At 36.1% G+C, this 15,334-nt stretch overlaps 3 protein-coding genes across 3 annotated transcripts; all 3 read right to left on the bottom strand.

Moving 5' to 3' along the window:
* Positions 1 to 485: 485 nt before the first annotated feature.
* LOC114711260 (mediator of RNA polymerase II transcription subunit 20a-like) lies at positions 486 to 2,364 on the bottom strand. The gene is made up of 5 exons (XM_028895629.1): positions 2,274 to 2,364; positions 2,002 to 2,144; positions 1,714 to 1,892; positions 1,466 to 1,555; positions 486 to 1,203 (listed from the first exon to the last, which is right to left on the bottom strand). Exons 1-5 carry the CDS (start codon positions 2,285 to 2,287, stop codon positions 961 to 963), a joined length of 669 nt encoding a protein of 222 aa, XP_028751462.1. The 5' UTR covers positions 2,288 to 2,364; the 3' UTR covers positions 486 to 960.
* Positions 2,365 to 4,348: 1,984 nt separating this feature from the next.
* Positions 4,349 to 6,723, bottom strand: LOC114711259 (mediator of RNA polymerase II transcription subunit 20a-like). The gene is made up of 5 exons (XM_028895628.1): positions 6,624 to 6,723; positions 6,369 to 6,511; positions 6,074 to 6,252; positions 5,829 to 5,918; positions 4,349 to 4,877 (listed from the first exon to the last, which is right to left on the bottom strand). The coding sequence occupies exons 1-5, from the start codon at positions 6,635 to 6,637 to the stop codon at positions 4,635 to 4,637; spliced, it is 669 nt and encodes a 222-aa protein (XP_028751461.1). The 5' UTR covers positions 6,638 to 6,723; the 3' UTR covers positions 4,349 to 4,634.
* Positions 6,724 to 8,204: 1,481 nt separating this feature from the next.
* Positions 8,205 to 9,554, bottom strand: LOC114711267 (growth-regulating factor 5-like). Its single transcript, XM_028895635.1, has 4 exons — positions 9,365 to 9,554; positions 8,851 to 9,259; positions 8,296 to 8,756; positions 8,205 to 8,212 (listed from the first exon to the last, which is right to left on the bottom strand). The coding sequence occupies exons 1-4, from the start codon at positions 9,552 to 9,554 to the stop codon at positions 8,205 to 8,207; spliced, it is 1,068 nt and encodes a 355-aa protein (XP_028751468.1).
* Positions 9,555 to 15,334: the final 5,780 nt, after the last annotated feature.

Raw genomic sequence — 15,334 nt, forward strand, 5'->3', positions numbered from 1 at the left:
TTAGATAGAATTCGTTATAAAATGCTAAAAGGGTTAATATAATCGTCGTCGTCGCTGGGAGAAGGGAGAAATTGCAGAATCAGACAGCTAGGATAGAAAGCTTCATCGCCAACAGGAAATTTGGTAAGCTATGGTCACCTAAATTGCAAACGAGGGAGTCACCGTTGCTCACGTTCCCGGAGGTTGTGATGATTCCTTCATGAAACAATGAAGTTTGCCGTTGGAATGACGGCTGAGGAATGAAAACACAACCAAACGAACAGAAAATACCTAGTCTGTCTGAGATTCTATACCGTTAGATGACGACCCTTTTGCCGCCAATAAGAGTGACGATGTAATGCTCCATAATATAAATTTAATCATTATCAAATCAAGATTCAAGAATCAATAACAAAAACTAAGGAGATGCGCGTGCAGCAGCTTGATCAATAAGAGGAAAGCACAATATACTACTTTCAGTTCTAATTATAAAACCTCGTTTGTAAACTATAAATAAAGTTTTATAATTAATTACGAAGGTAGCATGACATATAGATTTAGATGACTATATACTTGAAAAGACATTGAATCACAATTCTTCCCACTGGGGGAATTTGAAGGACGCAACAGCGCTGTTTCTTTTGGCAACAAACACAACCAGAAGAGCATCTGGATAATCCTTGCTCCTTTCTCCCTTACCTCTCTTAGCAAGGCCTAATTTTTTTCCCGCTTCACCAGCTAAACCAAAGGTGATCAAGGCGGCTGCATGCAATAATACAAAATCACAAAGAAGCTAGACAGCATGGTATTCAACTTTCTGGGTCCAAGAAAATTGAGAAGGAAAGCTTAATTTGGACGTTTCCCTTGAGTAAAATCCAACCTCTCTTTCTTTTCTTCTCGATTCTCCTAGATTCAAACTTTACTTGAGGGAAGAGAACAGACAGTCAATTAACAGGCGAAAATAGAACCCATTCGCTCTCCCTAATTCCTCACAGACTGCCCGGGTTGTTGTTGCACAATCAGCTGGGCCAAAGCAGTAGCATACTGAACAGCTGTATGTTGCGAAGTATAATTACCCACCAGACCATATTCTGCATAATTTGGTTCCACATGCATGAACTGAACTGGTAATGATTTTTTTGCCACTGCTTCTCGCCACATAATGAGGAACTCTTCCATAAGTTGTCTAGATTTCTCGATTGAAGAAATGGGGAGATACTCAACCTGCAGAAAACCTCAAATATATTAAACAAGGGACAAGTATAAAAACCAACAAAACTATGATTAAGAAAAAAATTCCTGAAAATTCTGAGGGAATGCTAGATTATAGCCCATCCAGCAACTTCTCTTAACAATTTCTTTACTCATACAACTTTCTAACAAAGGCAAATATCAGGCATGTAACGATCTCATGCAGATATAAACAGAAACAGAACTAGAGAAAGATATTTGATTAAGATTTTGGTTTTCGGTAAGAGTCACTTGCCTCCATCACAATTCCTCTCAGGCTTTCAGAAGTGTTGGGGGCAACTTTTCCAACTTTCAGCTGAAAGTCACCCAATTTATACACCACTCCCTGCACCATTAGCATAAACCAACCATGAAAAACGCTGCAGCGCAAAAATAATAACCACCAAGCTCACAAGTCCAAAAGAGAAGATGTCTATCAACCAAAAATATTTATAGGCGCATGCCAACTTTCAAGACAAGCAAACCATCAAATTTGCAAAGTACCTCAAAATTGAGTGCCACCTTGGACTTGTACGATTGCAGCTTCTCCATTATAGTCAGAATTGAAGAATCTGCTTCAAGAACGATCCTCTGGCCGCGAATTATGAAGTAGTATTTGTGAGGTTGATCTACAAGCGATATCCCCAGAAAATCACGGGGAAATTCCGCCTGCAGCGACGGGTCTGAGTACAATAACGTCATTCTTGAGAATTGAGATGTCACGATTTCGGGGAAGGAGGGTTTTGCAAAGGATAGGCTTCAAACAAATCAACAACAACATCAGACAAGAACCTCGTAAATTGGGTCGATAGAATGTTAGAGTTGCTTTCCATCTTCCGTCTTTGACGCCACTGATACTCTCAACGCACTGAGAAACTTCATTAAGAATTTGGCTATTCACCATAGTTCCTGCGTTGGGTTGCCAGTGCAAAACCCTATCAAAACAAAACAAAACAAAACGAGAAAACGACAGATTAGAAATTTCATCATTGACTACTGAGAGGGTAATCTCAAAAGAATCGGAGATAAATAAGTGAGAAACCCTCGATTGATTTTGTTAATACCATTTGATAGGCATCCTCCAGCTTGAAGAAAGTATCCAACTAGCACTCCCGCTCTTGCTAGTTGCAATCGCTGGGCAGCGTCGCTCGGGCGTTGGGAGCTGGAAGGCGCCCAGGTAATGAAATGTGCAACCAACATTTTACGTCGTCGTTTCAAACTGATCAGGCGCGGCCCGGTTTTGAAAATGCGTGTCCACCTCTGGCCCGGCACAAATTGATACGTAAAATAATAATAATAATAATAATATTCCACATATAAGGAAAATAATATCACGCGCAAAATATAAAAATTGTTCAATCAGAACCCATAGTAGCTTTCTCTGATTGGTCACTCTCAATGAAAGCATTATTGTAACAACTAACAAGCATAAATTACATGAAAGAAGACAATCCAAAAGGCAGCCATTAGAGTCGCGGAATTCAAAATCTTGTAAGGCCTCTCTTTTAAGGTAACTTTCCTAACATGAGACTCATGACAATACATCATATTATGACAATTCCACACTACAGTATTTCACTTGGCACATAACTTGGCCTCTTATTGGTCTACCCCTCTTGTTAAAACCCTTCGCAAATAGTCCTCTGTAGTTGACTGGCGCTCAATGAAAATACCATTATAACGAGTATAAATTTTTATAAGAACTATACCCTAAAAGCTAACTGTCAGAGTTGGAAAAACCAAAGCCTTACAAGTCCCCTCTTTTAAACTCATGACATTACTCCACCCAAAAATTGTTTTGCTGAAGGACTTTAATTTAAATTGATCTCTTCGACTTAGTTATGTATCAAGTTAACATAAAACAAATTTTTTATTAATCTCCCCCCCCCCCCTGAGGATTGAATAAAATTAGAGTCTGCTTGGCGGTGAAGTTATCATGAACCAAAAGAAGGATTGATTATAGGCTTGAGATGATGAGAAACTGAGAACCAAAAAAAAAAAAAAAAACAGCCTCAACCTCGATACACTGAAATTGCATAAAAAGGATCAATCCTTCTTTTGGTTCATGAACTCTCCTGCGACAAGAAATGCAGAAATTTTCAACATGGAATATCAGAGTGAAAACGAAAATTGAATCAGGAAAACTAGTGAAAATGGAAGTACAAACACATTAAAACGGCGCAGCAAGTTCCTGTGGCCTGAACAGCATCCGTTTATAACAAAATGTCGCATACGTTTTAACTTCCGCCTTTACCTGCAAACGTTCAAGTTCTCCGTCAGATTCCACAGGGCCCGACGAAACAGTGACAAAATCAGGAGTTGAATGGTGAACACATTCAAAAACACACCTTCCTTGGAGCAGGATCTGAATCCATAAGAATAATTTTTGGATCCTTAACAATAGGAAAAAGGACATCGGCCAAATGTTATAGTATATTGTTTAAGCTTGAAAAACACAATGATTGATGAATGACAAGGGAGAAGCTAACATTGATGTTCATGCGTCATATATATGATCGACTCAAATCAAATCATTATGGCTATCTTGAAGTGAACATTTGAACCAATGCAAAATAGTAAATACCACACCTGTTCGCACAAGACGGTGGATATTTCTCCTTCGGCCTACCGTCAAAAACCCTACACGACGATGAAGCAGCGAAATGGTGCACGTAGTCTACGAGCCCGAAACTTTATTAGTGGGAATAATGTTGTTCAAATGGTACATGTGATATTTTAAGGAGAAAATATCAAAAAATTATTTTGAGTTTTAAAATTTCAAATCAATCTTATTTACAGTTTACTATACTTTAATAATAATTAACTATACTTAAAAAGCAAATAACAACACTTTTTTATATTAATTCCTTTTTTGAAATTTTGAAATTCAAGAATTTTTTTTTTGGGGAAAATTTTCACTATTTTAAATTTGTAATGATTAGCATATTGATTCCATATAATCTTACTAAACTCATCATAAGTCTGGCTTCGCTATCGCAGTTCATTTTAAACAACCTAACGAATCCCAATATAAAGTATAAAAGTAAAATTAACATTAAAAATTTCTCTTTTAACGTTTGATGTGCTTCAAAAAAAGAATTCGGGTTCTAAAATATTAAAATATATTATTAATAATTAATTTATGTAAATTGAAAAAAATAGATTAGTGAACAAGATAATGTGAAGGCACTGATAATAAATACATACAATACTTGGGTTTTATTTCTTCTAGAAATCAAATCAAAATCGAAATATAATAATAACAATACAATGCTATTATGAACAGAGAATGGAAACTTAATTTGGACGTTTCCCCGGGGAAAAATCCAACCTCTTCCTTTTTCTTTTTCTTTTTTTCCCTCTACATTCTCCTAGATTCAAACATTACTCAGGGAACAGGCGAGAATGGAAGCCATTCGCTCTTACTAATTCCTCGTAGGCTGCCCGGCTTGTTGTTGTACAATGAGTTGGGCGAACGCAGTAGCATACAGAACAGCTGTATGTTGCGAAGTATATTTATCCAACAGACCATATTCTGCGTAATTTGGTTCCACGTGCATGAATTGACCTGGTAATGATTTTTTTGACACTATTTCTCGCCACATGTTAAGGAATTCTTCCATAAGCTGCCTAGATTTCTCCATGGATGAAATGGGGAGATACTCAAACTGCAGAAAACTTCAAACACATTAAACATGGAACAACTATAAAAAAACCCAACAAAACTATGATTAGGACAAATAATTCCAGATAATTCCAAGGGAATGGTAGATTAGGAGGGGGAAAAAATTCTAGATATTCCACTTTGTTTTCCACCACAACAAGAAGAAATGGGCTGCTCACAACACCATTTTTATATTCACTAGCCCACTTAACATTACAGATTTCCAAGAGCACATTCTTAGTCAAATAGGTTGTGATCAAGCGGCACAAGGAAAACAATCCCAATGATATATTATACAGGAGGACTATCCATGTTACCGATTCTTGTTCAAAACCTCAACTACAATCAACTTTATATATTAATTGCGGCATGTGACGGAAAAGACCTATCTAAAAGCAAACACGCTATTACAATCTCCCACAAAATCCAATATCGAAGTTGCCAGATGTACCACCGTCATTTTCAGTTACAGATTCTTGTTCTGGAATAATGGGAAAAATCAAGTAGTGGATCCAGTGCATCAATTCTTCGCCATTTTTCACCATACTTTCAAGCAGTCTTAGTCAGATGGAAACATAGAAGTCATGTATAAACACCAAAATTCTTTTCCTCTCCCCCCACCAACAAAAAAATAATCAAGAAGTGAAAAGGAAAGAAGTGTTTTTCTTTGGAAAGTAAAACAAATGACACAGTTAATTCAGAATTGACGAAAACTGAATGCTGAGCATAGATGGAAGAAAATGAATTCTGCATGACATGTATGCTTCTGACATATAGAGCATGGTATAGATTACAGCCCATCCAGCAACTTCTAACAATTTCTTAAATTCTACAGCTTTCTAACGAAAGCAAATACAAAGCATGTATCGATCTCAAGTAGATACAAACAGAAACAGAACTAGAGAAAGGTGGGTGGGTGTGTGTGTGTGTGAGATCAAGGTTCATGTTTTCTTACCTCCATCACAATTCCTCTCAGGCTTTCAGAAGTACTAGTGGCAACTTTTCCAACTTTCAGCTGAAAGTCACCAAGTTTATACACCACACCCTGCACCATTAGGATAAACATTTAGAAACACTTCAGCACAAACATAATAACCACCAAGCTCACAAGTCCAAAAGGGAATATTTCTGTCAATCAAAAATATTTATAGGAGCATGCCAACTTTCAAGACAAGCAAACCATCAAATTTGCAAAACTACCTCGAAATTGAGTGCCACCTTAGACTTGTACGATTGCAGCTTCTCCATTATAGTCAGAATTGAAGAATCTGCTTCAAGAACGATCCTCTGGCCGCGAATTATGAAGTAGTATTTGTGAGGTTGCTCTAGAAGCGATATCCCCAGAAAATCACGCGGAAATTCGGCCTGCAGCGACGGGTCTGAGTACAATAACAGCATTATTCAGAATTGAGGTGGCATGATTTCTGGAACGGAGGGGTTTTAATGAATAAGACTTCAAAGTTCAAACATATTAACAATGCCATTAGACAAGAACCTCGTAAATTGGGTCGATAGAATGTTAGAGTCGCTTTCCATCTTCCGTCTTTGACACCATTGATGCTCTCAACGCACTGAGAAATTTCATTAAGAATTTGGCTATTCACCAAAGTTCCTGCGTTGGGCTGCCAGTGCAAAACCCTTAAAACAAAACCAAAAAAGAAAAACGAAAGATTAGAAATTTGACTATTGGTAGGGTACTCGTAAAAGAATCGAAAATAAGGGAAAAACCATCATTTGATTTTGTTAATACCATTTGACAGTCATCCTCCAGCTTGAAGGAAGCACCACTAGCACTTCCGCTCTGTAAATTGCCAGGCAGCGCCGCTTCTCACTCGCGAATCTAGAAGGCAGCGAATGGATTTGCAGTTGCAGGGGCACCGCCCAGCATGTTACGTCGTCGTTTAAGAGGATCCGACTAGACCCAGTTTTAAAATTTGCGAGTCCGGCTCTGGCCCGGCAATAATGATCCGGCTTATGGGCTGGTCAGGCCTGGGTCCATATTATTTTTTTGAAAGTCCCTCACAATACCACTGATCTCTGCAAACCTCAGAATAACTGAGACCTAATGAAAATACATTAAAAAAAAAATATTAATTTTCTCGGCAAGCACATATTAGCATATACACTTGTATTATTACTATTTCTTCTGCAGGAAACCTTTTGTTGGGGAACCTTCCTTTGTTCATCATTGCAAACTTTTGCAATGCAATTTATAAGCAGAATAACCAACTTAAGTACTCTATTGTAATTGTCTTTTATGTATTTGTGTATATATATTTTTGTTTCCACTTAAAAAATTGCAGAGGGGAATTACTCATGCATGCTTCGAAAATACTACTTCTGAGTCTTAATATAAGACCTCGTTTGATTTTTATTTTGATTCTAATTATAAGACCTCAATTCACTTTGTCTCTTATATTTATATATTTTTTTTCCAAAATAGTCCCTCTAATAATGGTAGTTCTAATCAATAAATTTAATTAGTAAGGGTATTTTAGGAAAGACAACACATATTTTTTTACAAATAACTAACTTACCTTATTTTCTTAATCTCCTCAAATTAATCAACTAACTCTTATAATTATAATCGGAGGTAGTATCTTATCTGCACTTTAGTCATTTTTTTAATAAAATTTATTAATTTATGCTGGATTACACACACACTATGGTAGTTCTTTTAACACCCTATAAATGTCAAAATTTTCTTGCTACGTATTTTAACGTATGTGAGGACGATTTTCAACCCAAATCATGCCCATTATCATATGATGTCCGAAATTAAGGAGCATCATATTTTGTTTAGCGATTGTTGATATATATATATAATTTCAAATGAGTAATTTAGCTTATTAAATTAAAAATAACTTGGTTACCAGACAAGTACGTAACACTCTTTTTGTTGGCCTCAGGTCCGTTATAGTGTTTAGCATCGTTATTATCAGTATAGATAAATATTTCTTTTCAAAAAATTAATAAACAAAATACCGGCCCAAGACTGTAATTTCCATCTGACGATGCAGGAGGAGGAACAGGGGAAGGAAAAGAACAGATAAAAGGCATTGAATTAAATGTCAGGTGAGGTAAATCACAAAACAATAATTTAGAATAATATAAATGACAGAAAGAACAGAACTGAAAAAGCTACACAGAATTAGAATTAGCATTGGCATTCCACTGCGTTACACATTGGACCCCTTCACGGAGACACATCCATTTGATCTTGCATTTAAACACATTCTAGAGAAAAAGACCGCCTGACAGAATCTGATGAACCCCACTTAGTTCATCTTACATTATTGGCCTTTCATTCAGGGACCACATTCTTGAAACCTCAAGCATCTGCAAAAATCAATGGAAATTTTTAGAGATATGACAGGAGAAAAAAGTGGTGTTGGGTATGTGTGTTTGATTAATTTTTTTACCTTGGTGGGTTCTGAAATTGAAGCTTGGAAAACGGCCATGGTCAGAGGTGGTGGTGGGAATGGAAATTGAAAGCTGGGTTGTGGATGATTTGTCGTCCAGATCAAGCCACGAGTTTTTGCTTTTGTTGGGCCATTCATCCAAGAAGCGATGAACAGTCTTCTGATTCTGAGGTTCTTCTGATTTCCCCAGTCCCAGCATGTAGCAATCTTGATCTTGCTGGTTCGTACTTCCGCTAAGGTTCTGATTTTGAAGCTGCAAGGAAGAAGAGTACTCGGTGGACAAACCAGAGTAGCTCCTCTGTTTCGAGGAAGACGATGAGTTCATTGAGAGTGGGGTGAGATGCCACGAAGAATCTTCCATTGATGAAGCAGAGAAGCTTCTCATCGTCCCAGAAGGCTCTGTGAAGAAAGCATGCTCGTCCACCTCTTCCTTCAGCCCATCATAAACATAACCACTATTCCTACTTCACCAAACACACAAGCAAGCAAACAAAAATCACTAACAAAGAACCATGAACCAGGGATCAAACGAGAAGAAAAAGAAAAGTCACTAACAAGTGAGAAGCACTATCATCTTGTAAAGAGAAGCTGAAACCAGATGAAGAAGATCTTGAAGGCTGGTGATTATAGAGGAAGGAATGATGATTGTGGGTGGGGTCAGATAGAGGTGAGAGGGATGAAGAATGAGTTGTGAGGGATAGTGAAGGAGTGTTGTTGCTTTTTGTGATTGTCGAGGAATTTGTGTTGTTGGTAGGCGGGTTTAACGTTGTTTTAAAACCTTGTTGTTGCTGCTGCAGGGGTTTTCTCAAACGGTTATTTCCTCTGTGCATGTGTCTCTCGCAGTACTTTGAATTTGGGTAAGCTTCTTTGGAGCACCTCCACTTCTTCCCATCCGTTCTTCTGCACCTCCCTGGTTCTGTGTCTATCTTCCTTCCCGGGCCCATCTCCAAGTAGTTCCACCCAACTTTTAATTAACATAACCCCATTAATTCCTCGAACATCCTTAAGCACGAAACTGTTATATAAGGCCTAAATTCATCCACAGAGAAAGAGAGAAGAAACAACTTACAGTGCTGATGAGGTGGGAGAGACAAGAGCCTGGAAGAAAGAGGAGAGTCGAGAGAGGCCCTTTTGATGGAGAAGACGAGATCAGGAGGAATAGGAATACCTGAAGCCATGTACTTGAAAACAAGAGCTTGATGCTCAAGCTCTTGCCACTGTGATGGAGTAAAAGGGAACCTGTTCCTTCCTCCGTTCATCACGAACCAGAGAGTGGGAGATAGATACTAGGACGAGAGAGAGAGAGAGGAGAGAGACGAAAACAAAACACAGAAACGGAATCACAAGAGCGATGATAGGAAGCAACAAAAGAAACAGATCTGGTTTAAATTAGCACACTTGACAGTGCAGTGCGGAGTCGGCTTTTTCGGTGAGCAATAGCAGCAGGGTGTGTGGGGATTCTTCTCGTCTCACTTCAATATTCAATGTTTAATAAAAAAAAGAGAATACTACCGCGTTATATATGTCGAGTCAGATATGCGTATGGCAGTATAGAGATGAGCATGAATGTAACATGGATAAATAGGCGATGGAGGAGTAGTAGAGTAGGTATATTTATTTCAGGGACCATTGGGTTACAGAATCTTCTGTACATGAATAAAACTAGTGGTTCTGAATTCAGAGGTGCATGCCATGCCTTTCTCTTTCTCTGATCTTATTATGACTGCACCTCTCTGATGATACTGCTTCTGCAGGTGCAGCAGCAGAAGCAGCAGGTAAGCTGCGTTTGTGTCAGGCTCTTGTCTCTGATATCTCTACGGAAATCCTTAAACTAAAGGGGGGAGAGGGGGGAAGAGAGAGAAAAGCAAAGACCCCAAAACAAAACAAAAGAGGGAAATAGTTTTTATTGGTATCGCAGCTTGTACATGAGAGGGAGAGAGAGTAGTATTATTGAATTGAAGAACTGGTCTCTCCCAGAAGGTAATGCCTGTCTGAGAAGATTGTACGGTTTCAGCTTTTACTGCTACTAACTCTTTTACTTTTTCTGTTCCTTTACCTCAGAGTCTCAGACCCCGTCACTCACCATCTCCTTGCCTTTTTCCATCTCGCCATATTGAGAGTGCCACTCACTCACTCCCACTTTTGGCCCTTACAGCACACTCACACTCATCACGTTACTGTTCCTAGTAATTAATAAACTGGTTGCAAGGTTCCCTCCAACAAAAGTTATCTGTTGAACTCTGTTTTTTAATTAAGCCTAGCTATGTAGATTATAGATTAGTTTAATGATGAAAAAGGGCTGCAAAGCACGTGTTAAGCAACTTGGTCAGTTTTGTTTAGGAGTGGCAGAACCGCAGAAGACAACATAAACTAAGGGCATGTCCATATCATGTTGCGACAATAGACTCATAGGCTTTCCTGATATATTATAGTAGTATCATGTTTTCTGACTGTCATCAATTTCCCAAAATACTATACGTTCTTCACAGTCAAACTTATTACTAATTGCTCTCTGCAAACCTTGTTGTTATTATTAGTACAGAGAGAGAGAGAAAGAGAGGTGGTAATTAATTAGTTGGGTTAAAGCGAGATAGAAAGAAGTAGAGGGAAAGGGAAAAGATTAAAAGTGATGGATTTTGTGGGTGGTGGATTGCAGATAAGAACGTGGAGTCAGGAAAAACGGGATGAGTCAACAGAAGGTTTGAAGAGATAGAGAGAGAGGCAATGAACAAGTTTGGTTGGATTGAATTCTGTGGCAGCCATTCCTGTAATGAAAACAATGGCAGGGACAGTACTGTACTGTTATGCATTCTTTAGCACTCTTATCCTCCTGCCACTGGTAGGTCCATTCCTTTTTCACCTTTTTTTTTTTCGGTTTAAGAAAATACAGAAAAATTACAATCAATTTTTACACCAGAGAAATAATTACTAAAAAATCTCAATAACAACCTTAACAGCCTATAATAACAAGTTTTATAGTGAGAATGACAACTTTTGAGATTTATTTTTTAATTATTTTCTTGTTTGAGAGCTCATTGTAATCCTCTCAAGAAAATACTTTTTTTTTTTTTCATTTTTCTAATGTCTCGACTTAAGCAAAGTTCCAACTTATTGGGTGGTTTTCGGTCAAAAAAAAAATTTATTGAGCGTTTGGGAGGGCTTTCTTTTTCTTTTCTTTTTTTTCGTTTTTTGAATTAGATGGGTACACACTACCACAATCAGTATGATATTATAAATGAGAATTTTTTTTTACCAGAACAGTATAAATGAGATCGTACTTATAGTCTCTCGCTTACAACAAAATTTTCATGTCACATAAGATTATAAGGTAGGGGTGAATAAAACCGAATCGTAATCGAATACCGAATCCAACCAAATTTAATTTAATTTTTTTGGTTGGGTTAATTCGGTTTTTTTTCCGGTTAATTATTTTGGTTATTTCAGTTATCGACGTTCAGTTCGGTGTCTTTTAAAGTATTTCGGTTATAACTGAATAACCAAAATTTATTAAAAAAAAACTATTTTTTTTATTTTTTAATCTTTCTCTATTTTCTTTCTTTTTGACCGGCCTCCTTATTTTTCTTTTCCTTTTTTGACCAGTCTCCCTTATTGTTAAAAAATCGAATAACCATGTTATGTTACATATAAAGAGAGCTTGGAGGCTAGTTGGATTTATTTGGACTTTTGTTATGCTGTACTAAAATTTTGAATGTTAATGTTGCTGCATTGGTAGTTTGTTTGTTTGGACTTTTATTATGTTTGAATTTAAATTTGTTATCAATTTGTATGCTCTTTTGGATCTTGTATGGGTTTTCAAATAGATTATTAGTGTTTGGACTTTTATTATGTTATACAAACTACTGTCATACTGTTTGGAATAGAAAAGGCTAAAAAAAAAAAGCTCACTAATCGAATAAACTAGCTAACCGAAACAAAGTTATTTCGATTAGTTGTTGCACTTTGGTTTCGTTTCGGTTATGTAAATATGCACATTTTCTTTATTCAGTTAGTTCGGTTATCACTGTTAATCAAATTGAATAACCGAATGCTCACTCTTATTATAAGATTATTGGTAAGGATGTAAAAAAATTTAGTGATTTATTCCGATTCGATCCAACTCAAGGTGGTCCAGTCTAATCCAAAATCGAGTTCCCATTAGATCAAATTGGATCACAGGCTACCAAACCCAACTTGTTCAAAAAGCAAGCCACACTTTAGATTGAATTTTGGTCTGGTCAAATCTGATATGGATACCTAAACCATAGTTGGATAGGATGGAACAACTTCTAACAATTTATTCTCATAATTCATTTTTTGCTTTTGAAAATTTATTCTCAGAATCTAATCCAAGTATATGTATGTAAAATTCTCCATACTTGAGTTCAATTAATGATCCTATGGTTTAATAGCAAACGGTAGCCTTTACTTGCGCTAGATCACAAATTTGATATTGTATGTTATCACTTATAAAAAGCTCAAATTCAAAAACTTGTGAATTAATTACTTGTCACATATTTTAATTGATTTTGTCTTCTTAATAGTTTTTTTTTAATTTGGAAAACTCTATATTTGTGCTTTCAAGATACTTCAAAGGTTATTTATGAATAAAGATGAAACACCTTAGCTGGACAGTGGATATTTTTCTGGCAAAAAACTGCTGTGTTAGTTTAATAATATAATCAACCTATACTATACTGTATCTTTTATTAAAAAAATTGGGGCATCCAATAAAATCAAAACGAGAAAAGATTAGCATGACAAAAAAGGTTTGCTAAATATAAAAGTGATACTTACTTAATAATTAAAATAAACTGGTATGATTCCATAAGTAATTAACACAATCAAATATTATTATAATTAACATTTAAAGCTAAATGGGGAGATATACCTTATTTATTCTCATGCCTCTTCATTTTTTTTTCCTTCATTTGTGCTGATTATTGAAATCATATTTCCTCTCCCAAATGTCTTTTGTTTTAAAAACTAAAAACTATAAGATTTCCCCTTCCATTGTTGCTTCCTTGTTATTTGAACAAGAAAAAGAAACTATTTTCATTCCTGTCTTTTCTGAGTTTCTCTCCAATCTCCATCCAAACATCCAATATATATGGGGTTAAGGAGGACAAAGAGAATACCAAGTCTTATCTTAGTCCAAAAATATAGGACAAAACAAGTCTGACAAATATGGAAATCACGTTGTCCATTTAAATCCGGCATAGTTTTAATAAAAACATAAAATTATTAGAATTATTAACAACGTAGTTATATGATTCTGTGGTAATAATTAGATACTAGTATGAACGTGGTTAGTGTATCACCTAAATAAACGTAGACTTGAAAGTAAACAAATTGTGGCATTTACCGGAAAGCAAAGAATTGGGTTGGAGTGAAAGGAAGAGGAAAGCAAAGCATGCAGCTTCAAAAATGGAATTAAGAGAGAGAGAGAGAAATGCAAGTACACAAAGGAAGAAAGAGCTTTAAATGTGAAAGAGCAGAAGGAAGAAACCAAGTTACCGAAAACAAGGGGACATTTAAGGATCAAAGGTACAAAAACACACCAAAATGTTAGAGAGAGTGGCACGCACAGGTGCCCCAAATCCCAGTGTCTTTACTGTAGCCATCTGGTTTTAAAGCTACCACCCAGCACCCTGCCACCCTCCTGCTCATTTCATGATTCATGGACCACACCACCAAGCCTCTTTATTATCCATTTAATACTTCACTCCTTACTCTCCCACACAGTGTATGACCCTGTGTATCAGATATCAATGTCCTTTATTTTATTTTATTTTTGTTTTTTTGGTGAGAAGTGAAAGTTCAGGGCTTTTTTTTTTAAAACCATAACACTCATTATCTATTATACTTTTTTTACCGAGATCAAGCTATAATGTTGAGAAATAGAAGTGGTAAGGTAAATGCCAGGGATTGATGACAGTTATAAATGCGACTACCGGAAGAATAAATAAAGAGAAAATTACACACATGTCCCACAAAAGAGATTTTATTTATCTGAGGTCTCACGAAATGTCAAAATTACTGACAGGTCTCAAGGGACCTTAGAGTAATATATTCTATTTGTAAAATGACATTACTGCTCCTCACATTCCAAATTTATATTTGTTCTGTCATTACGATTTACAACCTCAATAGCGACTATTAACAATCCAATGAGAAGGTGTTGAGAACCTAAACAGTATTCGTTAACAACTTATTTTATAGGGTCACATAACCTCCACATAAGAGTAAATTATAACCAAATAGTATAATACAACAACTTTAACACTAAAATAGGAAGCTTTTTGAAATCATTAAGAATTTTAACTAAACCCAATAGGATTATAGCAAAATTTTAATACAGAGATCTATTGACAACCTCAACGTAAGTATTAATAACCTAAGGAGAACTGTTAACAATCTTAACATTGTCTGTTAACAACTAATTTTATAGGATAATATAACCTCTAACTATAACTAACTAAATTATAACTAAATAGTGTTAAAGTTAATCTTATATAGTTGTTAGAGGTTATATTATCCTATAAAGTCAGTTGTTAACAGATATTGCCTAAATTGTCAACAACTCTCCTTGGGTTAGTAATACTTACTGTTAAAGTTGTTAATAGATCTCGGCATTAAAATTTCGCTATAATCCTAGTATATTTAGTTAAAGTTCTTAATGGCTTCGAAAAACTTCTCATTTTAGTGTTAAAGTTGTATTATATTATTTGGTTATAATTTACTCTTATGTGGTTCTATAAAGTAAGTTGTTAATGAATACTGCTTAAGTTGTTAACATCTTCTCATTGGGTTGTTTATAGTCACTGCTGAAGTTGTAAATCGCAACGACAGAGCAAATGTGAATTTAGAATGTGAGGGGCAGTAATGTCATTTTACAAATAAAATATATTACTCTAAGGTCCCTTAGGACCTGTCAGTAATTTTGCCATTTTATGAGATCTTAGATGAATAAAATCTCTTCTGTGAGATCTGTACATAATTTTCCCATAAATAAACTCACAAAAATGTTTGGTTACCCTTC

The sequence above is a fragment of the Neltuma alba genome, unplaced genomic scaffold, assembly GCF_004799145.2.
Source record: "Neltuma alba isolate B1F8T4 unplaced genomic scaffold, ASM479914v2 tig00011287_pilon, whole genome shotgun sequence".
In the NCBI taxonomy this organism is placed as follows: Eukaryota; Viridiplantae; Streptophyta; class Magnoliopsida; order Fabales; family Fabaceae; genus Neltuma; species Neltuma alba.